General features: G+C 42.5%; 2 protein-coding genes across 6 annotated transcripts in view; one reads left to right on the top strand and one right to left on the bottom strand.

Annotated features, from left to right (window-relative positions):
• Window positions 1-15,347, bottom strand: part of LOC111153150 (sorting nexin 1) — a 33,491-nt gene extending 18,144 nt beyond the window's left edge. For 2 of the 4 annotated variants that reach the window (XM_022511955.1, XM_022511954.1), the window contains exons 1-2: window positions 13,574-13,806; window positions 2,144-2,252 (exon numbers count right to left, since the gene is read on the bottom strand). In XM_022511955.1, the coding sequence (XP_022367663.1) occupies window positions 2,144-2,252; window positions 13,574-13,732 (268 nt within the window). In that variant the 5' untranslated portion in view covers window positions 13,733-13,806. Of the gene's footprint in view, window positions 1-2,143; window positions 2,253-13,573; window positions 13,807-15,311 lie in introns of those variants that run through there. The other 2 variants (XM_022511956.1, XM_022511957.1) reach the window with 2 other exon arrangements.
• A 227-nt stretch (window positions 15,348-15,574) lies between these two features.
• Window positions 15,575-19,360, top strand: part of LOC111153152 (family with sequence similarity 96 member A) — a 16,867-nt gene continuing 13,081 nt past the window's right edge. For both annotated transcript variants that reach the window (XM_022511959.1, XM_022511958.1), the window contains exon 1: window positions 15,575-15,841. In XM_022511959.1, coding sequence (XP_022367667.1) covers window positions 15,718-15,841 — 124 coding nt within the window. In that variant the 5' untranslated portion in view covers window positions 15,575-15,717. The remainder of the gene's footprint in view (window positions 15,842-19,360) is intronic.

Below are 19,360 nucleotides of genomic sequence, written 5' to 3'. Positions count from 1 at the left end.
CAGTTATAGTTTTAGACAATCTTGCAAAGCTTTTTTTAAAAAAGACTTTATTTGACAGAGAGAAGAGAGAGGGAGGGAGAAAGCACAAGCAGGGGGAGGAGCAGGGAGGAGAGGGAGAAGCAGGCTCCCCACTAGGCAGGGAGCCTGATGCAGCACTTGATATCAGGACCCTGGGATCATGACCGGAGCCAAAATCAGATGTTTAACCAACTGAGCCACCCAGGTGTCCCCTAAGATTATGTTTGATACATGCTGTCCAAAGGGGATAAAAAGATGTTGTAATATCTGAAAATCTTTCTAATAAAAGGGTTTTTTTTTTCAAGATTTTATTTATTTATTTGACAGAGAGCTCACAAGTAGGCAGAGAGGCAGGCAGAGATAGAGGGGGAAGCAGGCTCCCTGCTGAGCAGAGAGCCTGATGTGGGGCTCGATCCCAGGAACCTGAGATCATGACTTGAGCAGAAGGCAGAGGCTTAACCCACTGAGCCACCCATGCACCCTGCCATTTCATTCTTGAACAAATTTGTGATTGCCTTCTGAAGTATCCAGTTTTTCTCTACTGCTATCCATTTTATATAATTCTACTAGATCAGTCTTCTTAAAACATTACCCTTATCACTTTCTTTATTCAAAACTGCCAATGGCTCTTAATTGACAGTAGAATGAAAATTCAAACTGTAATTATTATTGATGTCTAAAGTCCCCTAAACTACATTTCAAGTCTTACTTCCATGCCTTCTCTCAGAATTCCCTGCTCTGGCCCACCTAGTTTACTGAATGGCCTTCAAATGTACCTTGCATCCCCTGCCCCACCATCTGTAAATTTTCTTCTTTTCTCCTACATAAATCCTTCTTCTAGGAAGTCTTCCAAGGGCACTCAACCAGTTTCTCAATCTGCTCCACCTGCTTGTGCTCTAACAAGTCAATAAATAAAAAAATATTAAAACAATTAAAAATTATTGGGCCGGGGCGCCTGGGTGGCTCAGTGGTTAAATCTTCTGCCTTCGGCTCAGGTCATGATCTCAGGGTCCTGGGATCGAGCCCCGCATCGGGCTCTCTGCTCGGTGGGGAGCCTGCTTCCTCCACTCTCTCTCTGCCTGCCTCTCTGCCTACTTGTGATCTCTGTCTGTCAAATAAATAAATAAAATCTTTAAAAAAAAAAAAAATTATTGGGCCCAAGGGGCGCCTCAGTGGCTCAGTGGGTTAAGCCGCTGCCTTCGGCTCAGGTCATGATCCTGGGGTCCTGGGATAGAGTCCCGCGTCAGGCTCCTTGCTCGGCAGGGAGCCTGCCTAACTCTCCGCCTCTGCCTGCCTCTCTGCCTGCTTGTGTTCCTTTCTCTTGCTCTCTCTCTGGCAAATAAATAGATAAAATCTTTAAAAAAAAAAAAAAATTATTGGGCCCAAAATGTTAATAGTGCCAAGGTTAAGAAACCTCACTCCATACTAGTCTCTTCCAAACTACAAGATGTAGGTCATTGGTGAACTGTGAAAACAATTCAATTGGATGCAAATAGCTTTTAAAAAACAGGGAGAAACAGTAGGACATTTCAGATTGTATTGAAATAAAGGTAAGTCACTTAATAAAATTTCTGTTTCAGTTTTATATAAGTATGCATATATTTTGGATTATGACACAAAATGTAATTCTCACTATGAGTCTTTTTTTTAAAATTAATTAATTAATTTATTTGACAGACAGAGATTACAAGTAGGCAGAGAGGCAGGCAGAGAGAGAGGAGGAAGCAGGCTCCCCGCTGAGCAGAGAGCCCGATGCGGGGCTCGATCCCAGGACCCTGAGATCATGACCTGAGCCGAAGGCAGAGGCTTTAACCCACTGAGCCACCCAGGCGCCCCATGAGTCTTGATCATAAGGCTAGACACTACTTTAGTCTGATCTCAAGCGAAGATGTGAGACTTGGTATTTCTAGCATTGTTCTCGCCACATTTACATTGTTTAGTAGCCTAACTCTATCTGTATGTTTAGGTCTTACTCCTTAACCCTCTTGATGGCAGGGGCTACTTTCTACATGATTTGAAATCTCCCACGATTGTATCCTTACGAGCTATGTTTCCAATAGAAACCTTGCTTGTTTAGTTCAGTGACTTAGAAGACTCCTAGGATAGGTTTTGAGTCTATACTTGCCTGCAAAGAGATCCTGGGGCTCTTGGTCTTGTTCCTCATGGATCCCATTTTCTTTGGAGCCATTGTTGATGGGAAGGGAAATGATTCTCTTTGGAGACTGGGGCTTACTCTGTAAATGAAGAGATAATCTGACTAAAACAGTACTTTTTTTTTTTTTTTAAGATTTTATTTATTTATTTGACAGACAGAGATCACAAGTAGGCAGAGAGGCAGGCAGAGAGAGAGGGGGAAGTAGGCTCCCCGCAGAGCAGAAAGCCCGATGTGGGGCTCGATCCCAGGACCCCGGGATCATGACCTGAGCCGAAGGCAGAGGCTTTAACCCACTGAGCCACCCAGGTACCCTAAAACAGTACTTTTAAAAACAAACCCATAAAGTGACTTTTAATGCGTTCCTCAGTTGTACCCAATGGTGTTTAGCAGCAAATCATCATTAGTGATGTAAGTGTTGCCCAAGTAATCACAGAGCTAAAATAAACTCATACATTCCAGAGTTAATTTCTAACACCATAACCTTGCTGTAATGCCCTACCCCAAAGCACGTGATACTGACATGGCTATATGTACACACAGAAAATTTTCTAAAAAACCTGTCCAAATGGGCGCCTGGGTGGCTCAGGGGGTTAAGCCGCTGCCTTCAGCTCAGGTCATGATCCCGGGGTCCTGGGATCGAGTCCCGCGTCGGGCTCTTTGCTCAGCAGGGAGCCTGCTTCCCTCTCTCTCTCTCTCTCTCTGCCTGCCTCTCTACTTGTGATCTCTCGCTCTGTCAAGTAAATAAATAAAATCTTTAAAAAAAAAAAAAAACAAAAAAAAAAACAACCTGTCCAAATGCATTTCCCCTTCTCACTTGATGACCTTTATTCTTTCAAATGCTGATGGGGCACATTCTAGTGACCAGGACACCACACTAGGGTGCAGAATTCAAGCTCTGATCCTGGCTTACTGTATGGCCTTGGCTAAACTGTTCACAGAAACGCAGTTGTGCAGGTATTACTAGCCCCCCGACAGGCAAAGAAAGGTATAACACTTTACATCTAATGCTGTTCACAAATATGTTATCTTTTTATCCCTAACTTACACAGACACAATTTTCTTTTCTTTTTTTTAAGATTTTATTTATTTATTTGAGAGAGATCACAAGTAGGCAGAGAGGCAGGCAGAGGGAGAGAGGAGGAAGCAGGCTCGCTGCAGAGCAGAGAGCCCGATGCAGGGCTCGATCCCAGGACCCTGGGATCATGACCTGAGCCGAAGGCAGAGACTTTAACCCACTGTGCCACCCAGGCGCCCCCACAGACACAATTTTCAACCACGCCCATGCCAGGCTAGCAGAATAAAAACCAGTCATGCTTAGCCTAATGGGCACATGGTAAAAATACAGTCAGTTGATGGCCTTCATCAAAAGCTCAGTGATCACCCACAAACAAGTGTTGGGTGGGGCCCCAGACCGGTACCAGAATGAACAAAGCTGGATTGTGTAGAACATGAACAAAATGCTGGGAATCTGGCTTCAAAAGCCATGGTGTGGTGTTGCAGGGTTTTGAAGTCAAACCCCAAGGCCAAATCAGTTAAATGACCTGACTTTAGGAATCTTTTATGAAACATTTCCTTAGCAAATCTGAGGGACTTTGTTCCTCAGAAACAGGCCTTTTCTGACCCAACAAAACAAAGTAAAATGACAGATCTGTTGGGTATTCTGAATTTGCCAGGCAAACAGCTCCATCCCAATACTGGGGCCATCCTCATGGAAAGAAACTGCTACCAATATATACGATTTATATTAATAAGCAATGCTCCTACTGAAACTTTTCTATGCTAATAAAGCTTAATGAATAAGTATTTTAATACTTAAATATATAAATGCTTAAATGTTATACCAACTCAGAGACAGTGATCCTGTTTTCTAGGTGCTTCCACAATCTTCATCAACAAAATTACTATAGAGATAAAGACAACAAATAATAGAACAAAATTAAAACCCACATTTCCCTTTTGCCTCATATATTGTCAACTACCTTCTTACAACCCTGTGATCAAGAGTCATGTGCTTTACTGACTGAGCCAGCTAGGTACCCCGAATTCTTTCTTTTAAAAAATCTTTGCCAGGTTGACAGGTCTGAAAAGTCTTGCTTCCACATGTTTACTGGCCATTTGAATCTCTGTGACTTGTCTTGATATCCTCTGCCCATTTTTCCAAGTCAACACTTAGATGTACACTTTTCTTACATAAGTGTATCTAAGTTTACCTAAGTTTCTTACATAACCCTCTCTAGGGCATACTGTATAGTTCCCCTCCCAACTTTATCTCTTTTCACATCTGTTTTATTTTGGACCTTATGAAATTTATTTTCAGATGAGTAATTTGGACAAGCTAAGCTTATTTCTTCAGGCTGGGAAGTACTCAGCACACAATAAGTCTTGGAGGCATACTATTCTCAAGTTTTACTTAAAATCAGATTCAGTAAAAGCTAAGAACTTTTTTTTTTTTTTTTTTTTTTGTAAAGATTTTCATTTAGGGGCGCCTGGGTGGCTCAATCCTTGGGCATCTGGTTTGGCTCAGGTCATGATCCCAGGGTCCTGGGATCCAGCCCTGCATCGGGCTCCCTGCTCAGTGGGGAGCCTGCTTCTCCCTCTCCCTCTCCCACTCTCCCTGCTTGTGTTCCCTCTCTCGCTGTCCCTCTCTCCGTTAAATAAATAAAATCTTTAAAAAAAATAAAGAATTTTATTTGAGAGTGATCACAGAGGGATCAAGAGAGATCACAGAGGATCAAGAGAGATCACAGCGGGAGAGGGAGAAGCAGACTCACCACTGAGCAGGAAGCGTGATGTGAGGCTTGATCCCAGGACCACAAGACTATGACCTGAGTCAAAGCCCATCTCTGACTGAGCCACCTAGGTGCCGTTGAAAACTACTTTTACGTATAAGAAATGGACAAAGTATTCTTCCTTCCCTGTTAATCTTTAGATTAACAGAACTTTAATAGAAAACAAGTCTTCCATGAGACTAGAGTTTATAATAATAGCTTATCAAAATAAATATCTATCTGGGCTTTATAACACATTTCATATATTTTGCCCCAGATTTAAAAGTCTAATCTTGGGACACCTGGGTGGCTCAGTTGGTTAAGCGGCTGCCTTCGGCTCGGGTCGTGATCCCAGCGTCCTGGGATCGAGTCCCACATCGGGCTCCTTGCTCAGCGGGGAGCCTGCTTCTCCCCTGCCTCTGCCTGCCACTCTGTCTGCCTGTGCTCATGCTCTCTCTCTCTAACAAATAAATAAATAAAATCTTTAAAAAAAAATACATTTTAAAAGTCTAATCTTGGGGCACCTGGGTGGCTCAGTGGGTTAAAGCCTCTGCCTTCGGCTCAGGTCATGATCCCAGGGTCCTGGGATCGAGCCCCACATCGGGCTCTCTGCTGGGTGGGGAGCCTGCTTCCCTTCCTCTCTCTCTGCCTCTCTCTCTGCCTACTTGTGATCTCTCTTTCTCTGTCAAATAAATAAACACAATCTTTAAAATAAAATAAAAGTCTAATCTTTAATCATTATTATTGATTTATACTAAAAAGCTAATTTGGGGGCACCTGGGCAGCTCAGTTGGTTAAGCATCTGACCCTTAACCTCACTTCAGGTCTTGATCTCATGAGGTTGAGAGTTCAAGGCCCATGCTGGGCTCCATGCTAGGTATGACAGCTACTTAAAAAAAGTAAGTAAAAAATAAATAAAAAGCTAATTTAAAATCAACAGCTAAATTTCAGGAAGGACTCATTCTGAGGGAAGGGAAGAGGCACACAGATTATACTGAGTTGCAAACTCAATACTAAAAATAACCTTTACTTATAATTCATATTTGAAAAATCTCTGAATCACCAGTACATCACAAAACTATCCCTCTATTAAGGGGAGCTAAATTTCTAGGCAACAGATAAAACTATTTTCTATGATGAAAATGGTGTGTTTGTGATATAGTTAGTAAAGCAAATTATAGCCAGCCCTGCCTGCTTCCCCTTGTCCCGCCACCTTCTCCTGCTCCCTTTTCTGAAATAAAGGAGATATAGTTTCTTTAGTGAGAGAATCCTAGGCTAGGATACCCAACCCTTGCTGACTCCTTTTGGCTGTTAATTCTAGCAGGTGGTTCCACTGATAAGCCTACTTAAAAGTTCAAGTATTTCTGTTCAGAATTAGAAGGCACACAGACATCCAAATCTACCTCTCAGAGAGGCACTAGAAAGAGCTACAACAAGAGAGCACTTGTGTTAAGAGCAAAGAGGTATTCCTCACCAATTAGCAGCCTCAAACCACGAGGCCAGGCCATTAACACAATGTTCTTAGCTCAGGGAAGGAAAGACTTGGGTCTGCTCTCCCTCATAGCTAACAGAGCCATTTAGTCCTGAAAAGTAGAGCTGTGATTCTGCATCACTTCCCTTTAGGTCACTGAGTGGTGATTCTTCCTTATGTTGCTCAACTGCTCTATGCTGAATCCTTGCATTCTTCAAGGGACCTCAAAAGACAAGTACCGTTAAAATTTTCAACTGCATTTAGAGGGTGAATCCAAATTAAAAGCTATAATAAACTGTGCTTCTGGAGAACTAGAGTATTCATCTCCTAGTGAAAAATTAATGTAATTTAGTAAGGCAAGATATAGCTACACAATTGTGTGATCATACTAATGTAACAAGACAAGGACAATTAGGAAAAAGTCACGCCCAGAAGTTATACCTAGATAACAGGGCAGTCACAAAGTCTTTAAAAATCACCCTGGCAGGGGCGCCTGGGTGGCTCAGTGGGTTAAAGCCTCTGCCTTCGGCTCAGGTCATGATCCCAGGGTCCTGGGATCGAGCCCCGCATTGGGCTCTCTGCTCAGCGGGGAGCCTGCTTCCCCTTCTCTCTCTCTCTGCCTGCCTCTCTGCCTACTTGTTATCTCTGTCTGTCAAATAAATAAAATCTTTAAAAAAAAAAAAAATGAAAAAAAAAAAAAATCACCCTGGCAGACTCTGGCATGGAATACTGTTCTATTTGCCATGTTTATTTCTACAGATGAATAAACTAAGTGGAGTGGTGTATTCGTTTTCTATCAACACTGCAACACAAAATTACCACAAATTTAACAGTTTAAACAATGCAAATGTATTATAGTTCTGTAGAAGTCAATACAGGTCTCACTGGGCTAAAATCAAGGTGTCAACCACAGTTATGTTCCTTTGTGGAGGTACTATGGAAGAATCTGTTGCTTTGACCTTCTGGCTTCTAAAAGCAATCCATATTTCTTGGCTCATGGCCTGCTTCCTCCATCTTCAAAACCAACAATGTCACATCTCTCTTTGCCTTTCTTCTGCAGGTACTCATTTCCACAGCCACTCTCTGACACTCTTCAATCTTCTATTTTTTTTTTCAAAGATTTATTTATTTATTTGACGGGGTGGGGGGATCACAAGTAGGCAGAGAGGCAAGCAGAGAGAAAGGGGGAAGCAGGATCCCAGCTGAGCAGACAGCCCGATGTGGGCCTCGATCCCAGGACCCTGAGACCATGACCTGAGCTGAAGGCAGAGGCTTAACCCACTGAGTCACCCAGGTGCCCCCAGTCTTCTATTTTTAAAGGATCCTTGTGATTATATTGGGTTCATTCAGATAACCCAGGCTAATTTCTCTACCTTAATGTCAACTGATTAGCAATCTTAATTCCATCTTCAACCTTAATCCTTCTTTGCTTTGTAACCTAATAGATCCACAGCTTCTGGGATTAGGAGGTGGACATCTTAGGGAGAAGGCAATTATTTTACTTACCACAGGCAGCGACTCCACTCTCACATGCCACTGCCACATTTCAAAAATGGCACAGATGCACTAAAAGCTTCTGGACTTGGGAGAATGGAATTTAGTGTCCATTAAATTTGGTAATAGTGTGCATCTTACCCTACAAACTGGTTAAATATTCAATGAACCCAAAGGACTTCACAATTTTACCCCCCTTCACAGCTAAAGCAGTTTAAGTAGGGGTTCTTATCCTGGGATCAGGAGATGTCTAGAACTTAGATGGGAATAAAATTACAATTTCATTTTCACTAATTTCTAACTGAGATTCAGCATTTTCTTCAATTAAAAGATAGGCCAAAAAACCACAACAGTAATTAGCAGTATTTGACACTATAATGGAAATTAGATATTATTTGATATCACAATAGTTATAGTTCTCAAAATATCATTTATGGTCATCTGTATTTTTAAAAAATTATGGTAGTTATAACTATCCCTACATCTTAATATGTAAAGCATTAAAAAGCACATGTTGCAAACATAAAATTGTTTTAATGTTTTGCTAACTGCATTTCTATGTAATTGGTTTCCTTGTAATCTTATGTATTTTATACACGTAAAAACATTCTGAGAATGGATCCATAGGGTTCACTGGACTGTTTTTTTTTTTTAAAGATTTTTATTTATTTATTGAGAGAGAGGCAGTGAGAGATAGCATGAGCGAGGAGAAAGTCAGAGGGAGAAGCAGACTCCCCGTGGAGCTGGGAGCCCGATGTGGGACTCAATCCCGGGACTCCGGGATCATGACCGGAGCCGAAGGCAGTCGTCCAACTAATTGAGCCACCCAGGCGTCCTGGGTTCACTGGACTATTAATGGGTCCACGACACAAAAAGGTAAAGAACCTCTAAGCTAGTCCCTCTAAGACTAATGAAAATAGAAAAGGGGAATCTGGAAGGGTGGGGAAAATGAGAGACCTCAAAGTGACAGGGCATACTATGGTCTACTAAAATTTAGCTATAATCTACTGAATTTTATGGTGTAATTTCCCTACTAAACTTTTTGGGTTTCAAACTAATATAACTTAGAAGGCCCAGAAAACTGCAGAAGGATCAGAGTCTGAACGAGTGTATTAACTTCCATTTTGAAAAAGCAAAACCCATTTAAATCTGCTCTGAAAGCAGAATGAAGCCCCAGCAATTCACTTGACTAAGCAAGAGAATAAGCCAGAAAAGTTGAGCAACAGGCTTTTCCTGGAGATCAGATACTTATGGCTACTTGCTCTAGTAACTATTAACTACTCATGATTTATTTATGCTAACAGTTACTCAAGACAGCAGAGAAGTTTTGAGGACCAAGAGAGAAGTTAGAGTATTCTTTTTCCTCTCTCCCCTCCCAACCAAACAAATCACAAATGGCTAGGTCATCAGAACTACCCCAACACCTGAATAAGCAAAGAGCAGAACTCCCTACAGAAACCAGAAATCTGACTGCAACCTTTATTGCTTCTCCCATAAGCCCCGAAGTATAATTTTATTTATTTATTTTTTTAAATTTATTTGACAGAGATCACAAGTTGGCAGAGAGGTAGGCAGAGAGAGAGGGGGAAGCAGGCTCCCTGCTGAGCAGAGAGCCCGATGCGGGGCTCGATCCCAGGATGCTGGGATCATGACCTGAGCTGAAGGCAGAGCAGGTGCCCCTATTATGCAACTTTAAAAAAGAAGGAAATTCTGATGCATAGTGGAACATGGATGAACTCTTGAGGGTATTATGTTAAGTGAAATAAGCCAGATACAAAAGGACAAATAATGCATGATCCCACCTACATGAGGTCATCTAAACTAGTCAAGTTCACAGAAACAGAAAGTAGAATGGTGGTTACCAGGGGCTTAGGAGTGGAGGGAAAAAAGAACTGTTATTTAATGGGTACTGATTTTCAGAATTGCAAAATGAAAAAGTTCTGGAGATCTGTTGCAAAATGTGAGTATACTTAACACTACTGAACAGTAAAATTAAAAAGGTTTATGTAAATTTTGTTGTATGTTTCATACCACAATAAAGAAAACCTGATTTATTTTCCTTCAGGATACATTATTATATTGATCACAGATGTAGGCTGGATTCTAAAAATAACATGTCCTTTCCTGTCTAAATATTAATACATAACTTACCTTTATATAATTCCCTGTAGTCTATAAAACACTGCCAATCAGAAGCCACTTGCTATCTGTGACTTCTGAATACCAATAAAAGTTATGTTATTCTTTTGATTTAAACATCAGTGAGACTATGTAAATACGTCTTTATTAATCAAAGACTAAGTGTTCAATACATGACTTTTGAAGTCTCCTGCTATTTCTTCTTTATTCTGTTTTTTACTTTTATTTATTTATTTTTAATTTAAGTGGTCTCCATGCTGGGCATGGAGCCCAAAGCAAGGCTTGAACTCGCAACCCTGAGATCAAGAGTTGAACACTTAACCAACTAAGCCACCTAGGCGCCCCCCTCTTTATGTTTTCTAGCCATTTCTGTAATTATTAGAGTTTCAATTCAAGATTAAGAGTAGTGGGAAAAAACTCTAATTGGTCTGATAGATCATTGGAAGTAGTAGTTACCAGATTTGGCCAAAATCTGAAGTGAGGTTATCATTTATCAATGTTTGCCTCCTTTCTCTTAGCATTAGAAAGGCCTCTGCAGTTCTCTTTCATTTAGAGGGCATATCTACTTGTGGTCCTGGCATACTGCTAAAAGGAGATGGGCATATTAGAATTCCTGGGAGGGCAAATAAAGAACTTGCTTCAACTCTATCATTCAGTGTTAGAAGTATGCAAGTAAGACCACTGAAGACAAATGAGGCACAGAAATATGTATGCCATTCAGTCTTTTTAATGTAATTTTAAGATTTAGGAGGGCCAAAAAAATGGCTCGCTCATTTAATTAAGGAGAAAAAGTAATCCATCCTAGAACTAAGAAAGTTTTAACTAAAAAGCTGTGTTATCTAGATTCAGGTCCAGTCAAAGATTCAGATAATACATTTAGAATTGTAACCTTTTTATAGATATGCCCACAAAGTAAGAAGCAGAAAGACGTAAGGTCTTAAGTATTCTTAAGAATCATCTTAAGATATTTCCCAGCTGGTTCTCAATCTTAAGGCAATGCTTTCAGATTTGTTTTTAGACTTAGTAATCCTTTAAATACTCAGATTTGTTTTAAAAATCCTTTGAACTCCAGTCTATCCTTTTGGGTAACTGTGGTTTGTTGATTTTGAAATGCCTATCATGGGCTGCTCTTTTGATTATAAATCGTACTTTTATTACTGTAGTAACAAAGCCTCTTGGGCCCTAAAAGAGAGCAGATGGGATGATTAACAACAGCAGCTGTTACATCAATGTCCAGGAAATTACATGCATACCATAAATTTTAAATTTTATATGCCTCAGCTTCCCAATTTTTTAATACCACTCCCTCTACCGCCAACACCCAACAAAACACAATATATGAAGGTAAACTTAATAAGATACCACTGAAGTCATTAAATGCCTTTGATGACTTTTAGTTAAATCAATCTTATTACTAGTTTGATTTTGATAAACTATATTAACCATTTTTAGAGTTAATAAATATAACTTTTCTAACCCATTATTAGATTCCATGGGTTACAGTAATTAGTTTACAATGCTCAACTGTTTCACAAGTGTTTCACTGATTCAAATTTAATCTGCACAATAATGGTGGGCATAAATGCTATTATTCATATTTTATGGGTGAGGAAACCACACAGCGTAATTAAGTATCTTGCCCAAGTAAAAGAACCTGGGTGGATTTAAATAAGCCTTCAAAGCTGTTGTTCTTATTCTTCAATGTTATTCCTTAAGACACAGAAGCACTGCAATCCCCTAACTTTTCACACTGGCTCACAACTAAAACATTTACTGGAATATAATTTGTATTTAATGGCTTTTAAACAAGAAATTCACAGTTTAACTAGTGAGAAATCTTGGGAGTCTTGGCTTCCTGAAGATGAACATCAGAACAGGCAGCTCAAAAAATGGCTTACAGGTGGCATTTTAGTTTCCCCAGCAACTCAATTTTCCTGGATCAAAATCTAACTAAAAATAATGCTTTCTGTGGTAGAACAAGTTCATTCAGAGTCCTTCCTCCTCCCTTTGGAAATTAAAAGCAAAGTACTTTCACACAGTCTAATACGAGAGAAGTACTGACGCCTCTGTAAAGTAATCTGATGAAGCAAGTCACTGCCTCTTCAACTTCTTTTAGAAACCTCTAGAAAACAACTCCTTGTCCTTTCAGGGCCCTTTTTGGAAAATAAATCCTCATTTGCCTATGTGACTAGTCACTTTCAATGTCAGAGTGTCTATTTTCAGATATTTGGTCTGAATATCTACCATCCCAGTAGCTATTATTAACAGTAGCTCTTCTCCATGACTTATGGGAGAATTACCAAAGGAAAAGACCAAAAATTTGTTTTAAGTGAGATACAGAAAGACTAAATTAATCAGCAAGAGTTATTTCTTAGAATAATAGAGACTTCATTAGACAGTTTAAGCATTTATATTAGTATCAACAAGTACTTCTTGAGCTGGGATTATGAATTCAATTCCAGAATACAGTATAGGGAAAACTCTAAAGATGTCACCAAAGATATTTCCTAGAAACTTAACCTCTGACAGAAATGATACAAGCCTCAACCTTTTTCAGACACATGGCGCATAAAGAATTTACAGCTGTTTTATTTAGTCACTTACTTACTGAACAGCTACTACAAAAAGTATTATCCAAGAGAGAATAGTACATAAATTCACAGACCTAGCCCTGAAGAAGTTTTCAAACTGGAACAAACTGTACCAAGTGGTTATGAGTCAGTATTCTTATAAAACAACCCAAAACATCTTCACTGGTTCCAGAACTGATTACTGATTTTCACATTCCACATATAAACATCAGTTTTTCCCCCAACACCTCTTATTAGAAACCTGGATATTACTAAGGGAAACACCATTTCCTCCTCACGTTTAGAGATTTAATCGCACAGAGGTACTTCAGCATTTTAATACATCTCTTTAAAAGGGACAAAGCTTGTCATCTATGCAGTGATTTATCTGGCAGGGCCTTTTTTTCAACAGACTTCTGGCAGGATTTTCTTTAGAGATCAGAGGATGTCAGCTTAACACTTATAAACTAGATCCACAATGGGCCTTTGGTAATTAACGGTTAAGTTTTGAGCTAATGAAAGGATTTGTGGGCGGGTCACTGTCCTGAGCCACTCCAGATAAGACTATTTGTCCTAGGAGCCGTAAGGTTAGGGAAAGAAAAGTCTACATCCCATCTCCTTATCTTGACCTATTAAATCAGGCCGCCAGGAAAAGACCACAAAACCACCCCCTGGGTCCTTGGGGTCAACACACCGCAGGGCCAAATGCCGGCCTGGGCGTCTCTTCGCTGTCAGGGACCAGGGTGGAGAAGCCACCACACCCCTCGCTCCTCACCGTCCCGCCCAGGGACCTGGGAGTCAGGCCCCTAACATCTTAGCATTCATTAAGAGCTCTCAAGCCGCGACTACCGTCACCAACGCAGGGTCTCAACGGGCCCATTCTGCCCAGCTTCCTCGACCCTCCCTTAGCCTCTCTTCCCTTTTGGGGCGCCCGCCCGCCCCGAAGGGTGGAACTCACGGCCGCCGCGGCACCGGTGAAAATATCCTCCCCCTCGGTGTCGCTGTCCCCAGCCTCGGGTTCTGACCCTCCGGCCGTCCCCTCCGACTCCGGCTCCAGGCCGGGGAAAGGCGGAGGGAATCTCTCCGAAGCGCTACAACCACCACCACCCGACGCCATCTTCCTCCACCCGCGGCGGAAGCCGCAACAACAACTTTATAGAGAGATAGCGCCGCGAGCAAAACGTTCCAGATGAACGAGGAGTGGGATCGTCGTGACCAACCCTGCGGGACGCACAGGGCGGGGGTTCAAGGGCGGAGCCTGGACGCTGGGGGCGGGGCGGGGCGGCCCCAAACTCCTACCCAACAAATCCGAGTCCCGCATTCGGACGCTGAGATCTTAACCAAGTGGGAGAGTGGGGCGGAAAAGGAGGAGCTAGCTTGGGTAGAGAATGCTCAGATTCCTAAGGCCCTTTGTGTTCTGGGTAGCTGTAGCCAACAGCCTTCTTAAGAAGATGTTCGAAATAAAGGAGTTTGAAAACTCCTCTACATGCCACCTACCTCTGCCAAGCACAGTGCTCTCGTTGAGATTCAGTAAATATTTTGATTGCGGTCTCTCAACAGGCGGCAGTAGTTTCACCATTTATTCTTCGGGAAGCGTTTAGTTAATTCATTCAAGAAATATATATTGAACATCTACTGTGTGCCTGGCACCCTACTATGCGTTTGAAATACAGAAATAAGCTCCTGATCCACTAGGCACTTGAGGGAGACAGGCGTGTAAATGAACAAATTCAATGTGTTCAGTGCTGTAATGTGCTCTGGGAGCTCAGTGAAAGAGGGTATCAGTTATGCTTGGAGATGTAGGGAGGCCTCACAGGAGGTGAGACCCAAATGCCCTAAATTTGGTTACAAGGAAGTTAAAGTTATCCTCTTCATTGCTGTGGAGTGGAGTGGAACAGATGGCAGGGAAATTCTTAAACTCTGAACACAATTTTCCTGGGACCCAAACTACTCACCTGTCAGGTGAGCCGAAAATCTAAATCAGCCAAACAATAAAGCAAAAGTTTAAAGATAAACGGGATATGTTAGCGTAGGGTAATTCTGCACAATGACCCTGACTTTCTTTTCAATAGAGAAGAGATGACATTTGGTATCAAGTGTGACAAAAGGTTTGTTTCTAATTGCAAATTCTTCAACATCAGGGATTAGTTCCCTCACAGGTCTATGAGCTGTTTGAGGGCAGGGACCGCCTCCTACCTTTGCATTCTCACTGCCTATACACTAAGTCTGGCAAAGTAAGTGGCCAATAAAAGTTTGAAACTTGGAGGGAGGGATGGATAAAACTAACATCATCACTTGTTCCTGGCATTCAACACAGGTACGAACATGAGAGGACTTAAGACATTCTTTTTAGGATGAGGATTTCCAGTATGTCACTACTGGATATCCTGGGCACGAGGAAAGCTCTTTCGTTGTTAGTTGTCTCTGAAGGCGACTGACAGAAATACGCAGCTCGTAAAAGGTGCTGGCCTAAGAGCCTCTGAGGCGAGGAAAATCAAAAAACCCTCCCCGCCCCGCGACGCCTAACCAACCTCAGTAGATTCTCAAGACCTTCCGTTTCACGGCAACGGAAACTCACTTCCGGCGTGACTAGGAAGTAAGAATCTGTCTGGAAGCGGCTCCCTCAGAGATATAACAGTAGACTGTCCTTTCATACGCTCCTCCACCAAAAGAAATCAAGATCTCCTTTCCCCTACCTCTTCAGGATTCATTTTCAGTTTGTCGAGGGCGGTGAATGAGGCAAACAGTGGCGGGTAACAGACCGTTACCTACCCGCTCTTACCCGACATAGACTACAAATACCAGAATACATCTCCTTGTTCCATTCGTCCCAGCACGCAATGCGCCTCACGTGCTGGAAGGAACTTTTTTTCTTCTTGTCCCGCCGAAACCGAGCAAAGCATGCCGGGGCTTGTAGTCTCCGCGGGCCCCTTCCCTAGGTTCTCCGCGCTACTCCGCCGGGTCCCGCCTATTTTCTGTTGTCCTGGACCTTTAGGCCGGTCTTGGCCCATTTGAAGACCAGGAAGTTGATAAATCGCGAGGCCCGCTGCTGAGAGACGGTGGCTCGGGTGGGACAGTCGCCAGGGATGGCGGAGCGTGAGGATGGAGCGGGTGTCCGGGCTGTTCTCCTGGACGCTGAGCAGAGTCCCGTGGCTCACCGGCCTCTTTGAGCGGGGAGCTGCCCGGCAGCCCCGGATCATGGAAGAGAAAGCGCTAGAGGTTTATGGTAATTAATTTTACCCAGGGAAGCGATTGGCGTTGTACGTGGAGATGGGGGTAACGGGGATCTCACCTGAGGGCTGGGGGTACAGACCCCGGTTTTTGCTGGGTCTCGTCCGAAGCTTGGGAAGCCTTTTCTCCGGGTTCCTGAGTCACGCTGGAATGTGGATCTTTCTAGGACCCGGGCTTTTCCTAAACCTGGGGCATGCCGAGCCTGGAGGTCTTAAACGCTTCGTTTCCCTTGTCTGCCCCACGCCCTCTTCAAGACTTCTGGGCAGAACAGGCGTTTAGGGTGCTTGGTTAGGAACCAAACCGGACTACACTACTTGTCTCCTTCCTTGCGTCCCCGAGCCCCTTGGACACGCATTCCTTCTCCTGCCACCCTCCCGCCAGCACTGCTGGGTGACTAACGAGTTGGGGACTGGCCTAAGGTCACAGCCGCTCTCTTGTCCAAAAAAAAAAAAAAAAAAAAAAAGCAGAGGTCTCAGAAGAGGACAAAATGGGCTCCCTGTACCCAGGCCTCGAACTTATAGTTTCTTATCACAGTTCTTATTACAGCCAAACCAGCAGTGCAAAAACGAATACACACACACACACACACACAGAGACACATACATTTTTTTAACCCTCTGGGGCCAGCTTCATTGCACAGATGAGAAACAAAGGTTCAGAATGGTTAAAACCGCTACCTGGAGGTCACACTGCCAGTAAAGACATGGCAAAAACCAAGCCCATGTCTTCTGATTCCAAACTTTCTGCACTTTACACCATTTTACAATTGCCTTGTGACTCCCTGTTTTTGAACTTACGTAGTATTGTTTTTGTAAACTAAGAAGACTGGCTCTAACTACTGTTAAGCTATTCCTGCTGACCCAGAGTGAAAGATCTAACCATAAGAATACAAATAAAATGTGGGCAATGATTATAGGCTGGGAGAAGGAGGCCAGCGTTGGAAAAGATCTTTGGAGCCAATCTAATTTACCTCTCTCTTACTAGAGGCAGGAGTTAAGCCCAGCTAGATGATTATGAGTGGAATGATCTCCACAAAACAGACACATTCCTGTCCTGACTTCTGTCTACAGCATCTCAGGACAGAAGGACACTTGGGGATACAGCTTTGGAAGAGAGATGATTCTTGTCCTAAAGCTTATATTGAGGGAGACCTGTGTATGCGAAAATATACTATTTTTTGTTTTATGCAGTAGAAAGCCATTGATCTGAATAAGAGATACAGAAATTCAGAAGGAGAGATAGTAATCTCTGAGTGGGGGATCTGGAAAAACTTTAAGGAAGAGTTACTTGAGTTAGGCCTTGAAGTATAAGTAGGCTCTGTATGTATAGAGGGTAGAAGGCATACTCAGCAGAGAAAAGGGAACAAAAGTATGGAGGTGACAAAGTAACATGTTAGAGAATGGCAGATAGGTGGGGCTTCAGGATAGAGTGTGGTTAAGGGTGGAAGTGTGGTCAAAAATTATTTTGGATACCAGGTCAGTACTGGATACGGAAGATTTAAATGTATAAAGAATATCAGTGCAGGGGCACCTGCATGACTCAGTTGTTTAAGTGTCTGCCTTCGGCTCAGGTCGTGATCCCAGGGTCCTGGGATCATGCCCCACATCGGGCTCCTTGCCCAGCATCAGGCTCCTTGCCCAGCGGGCAGCCTGCTTCTCCCATCTCCCTCTGGTCCTCCCCCTACTTGTGCCCTCTCTCTGTCACTCACTCTCAAATAAATAAATTCTTAGAAAAAAAAAAAAAAGAATGTCAGTGCAGAGCCATAGAAGAATTTTCATCAGGGGAGTAATGTGAGAAGAGCAACATTGCTCTTTCTAAAGAAATAAATCCAAATCTTTCTAAAGAAATAAATCCAAATCTCTCAAATCAATAGAAAACCAGAGAATTTTAATAAGGGATGAGACTTAATTTCAGGGTTAGGTAGCATATTAAAGAATATAATGCAGCTTGTATAAATGAGCCTTATAGGGAAAATGCCCAGGATGAGGGGCAGCAAATTTCTTTTTAAAGAGCCATGTGTTTGGGGCGCCAGGTTGGCTCAGTGGGTTAAAGCCTCTGGTTTCAGCTCAGGTCATGATCCCAGGGGCCTGGGATCCAGTCGGGCATTTGGCTCTCTGCTCAGCGGGGAGCCTTCCTCCTCCTGTCTCTCTCTCTGCCTACTTATGATCTCTGTCAAATAAATAAATAAAATCTTAAAAAAAAAAAAAAAGGCCACGTTTCCCTGAGCCCCATGTTGATAGAGCCTTGTGAAGAGAAAGCTTTGTCTTTTCTTTCCTGCCTCCATTTTCAAATTCTGTGGCTAATCGAGTGATAAGCCCAGGAGTGGTCGGGGAGAAGGTAGAGTTTGATTGATTCGTTTTTCCCAGTAGCATTTTTGATTACAGGGGTGCTATCAATTATAAAACAAAACCTTAGGCTTGAGAACATCAAGCTCATCCTATGTGAATTCCCTCTGTTCTCCTTTCTACCTCACCATTTCTCCATCATTCTCTTTTTCCATATTTTTCTACTCCAGAATAAGAAGGAAATCTTGTCCTCTCCAAGGCCAACCCAGGTTCCCACATCCTTGGTCTCATTCCCTTCTTATTTTGCCAGTCCCCCATCCACCCCCCTATACTTTCAGTCTCACTTCCTCTATTTGATCCTTCCCCTTGGGCTATAAAACATACTCAAGTTTCCCTTACTTTTTTTCATTGTTCTAGCTTTGTCTAAACCCCCTATTGGTTCTTTGCCCTTCCCTTCCCTGCCAAAGTCCTAGCACTACATTTTCAGTTCCTTCTCATTTCCCCCTTTTGCAAGCTGGCTTTTGCCTTATCTCTCCACTGAAACTGCTTTCTTACAGGTGATCTTCTGGGTGACAAATCCAAAGACCTTTTCCTGCTCTCTTTATTTGGAATTTTTCTGCTGCATTTAATGTCGTTAACCTCCCCCACTTCCATATCTGCTTCTTGCTTTTCTTTCTCCTTCTGATCCCTAAATTAGGTGTTTCCCACAAATGTATTCTTGGGTCTCTCCCTTCATATTAGTGGTTCTCAAATTGAGATGCCCGTAAGAGCAATCTGAGGACTTTTTTAAAAAAATATTTTATTTATTTATTTGGCAGAGAGAGAGAGCACAAGCAGGGGGAGTGGCAGGCAGAGAGGGAGAGGGAGAAGCAGGCTCCCTGTAGAGCAGGGGAAGCCTGATATGGGACTCATCCTGGGACTCCAGGATCATGACCTGAGCTGAAGGCAGTGGCTTAACCAACTGAGACACCCAGGCGCCCCAAACAGAGGAATTTTTAAAAAGTTTTAATGCCCAGCCCATACTACAAATCAGTTAAATCAGGATCTTTGGGGGTAGGGCTTAGACATCAGTTTTTGTTTTGTTTTTAAAGCAATCCTGATGATTCTGTTGTTCACCCAAGGTTGAAAACTACTGTTCTGCTCATTCTTTGCGGATCCCGTGGGTTCATCAACTACTCAAGCTTGGGTGCACGCTCTCTCTCTTTTTAAATTCTTTTTTTTTTTTTTTT

This window comes from Enhydra lutris, unplaced genomic scaffold (genome assembly GCF_002288905.1).
Source record: "Enhydra lutris kenyoni isolate GAN:26980312 unplaced genomic scaffold, ASM228890v2 scaffoldscaffold31, whole genome shotgun sequence".
Lineage (NCBI taxonomy): Eukaryota > Metazoa > Chordata > Mammalia > Carnivora > Mustelidae > Enhydra > Enhydra lutris.
This window is presented reverse-complemented; position numbering and strand designations above follow the sequence as displayed.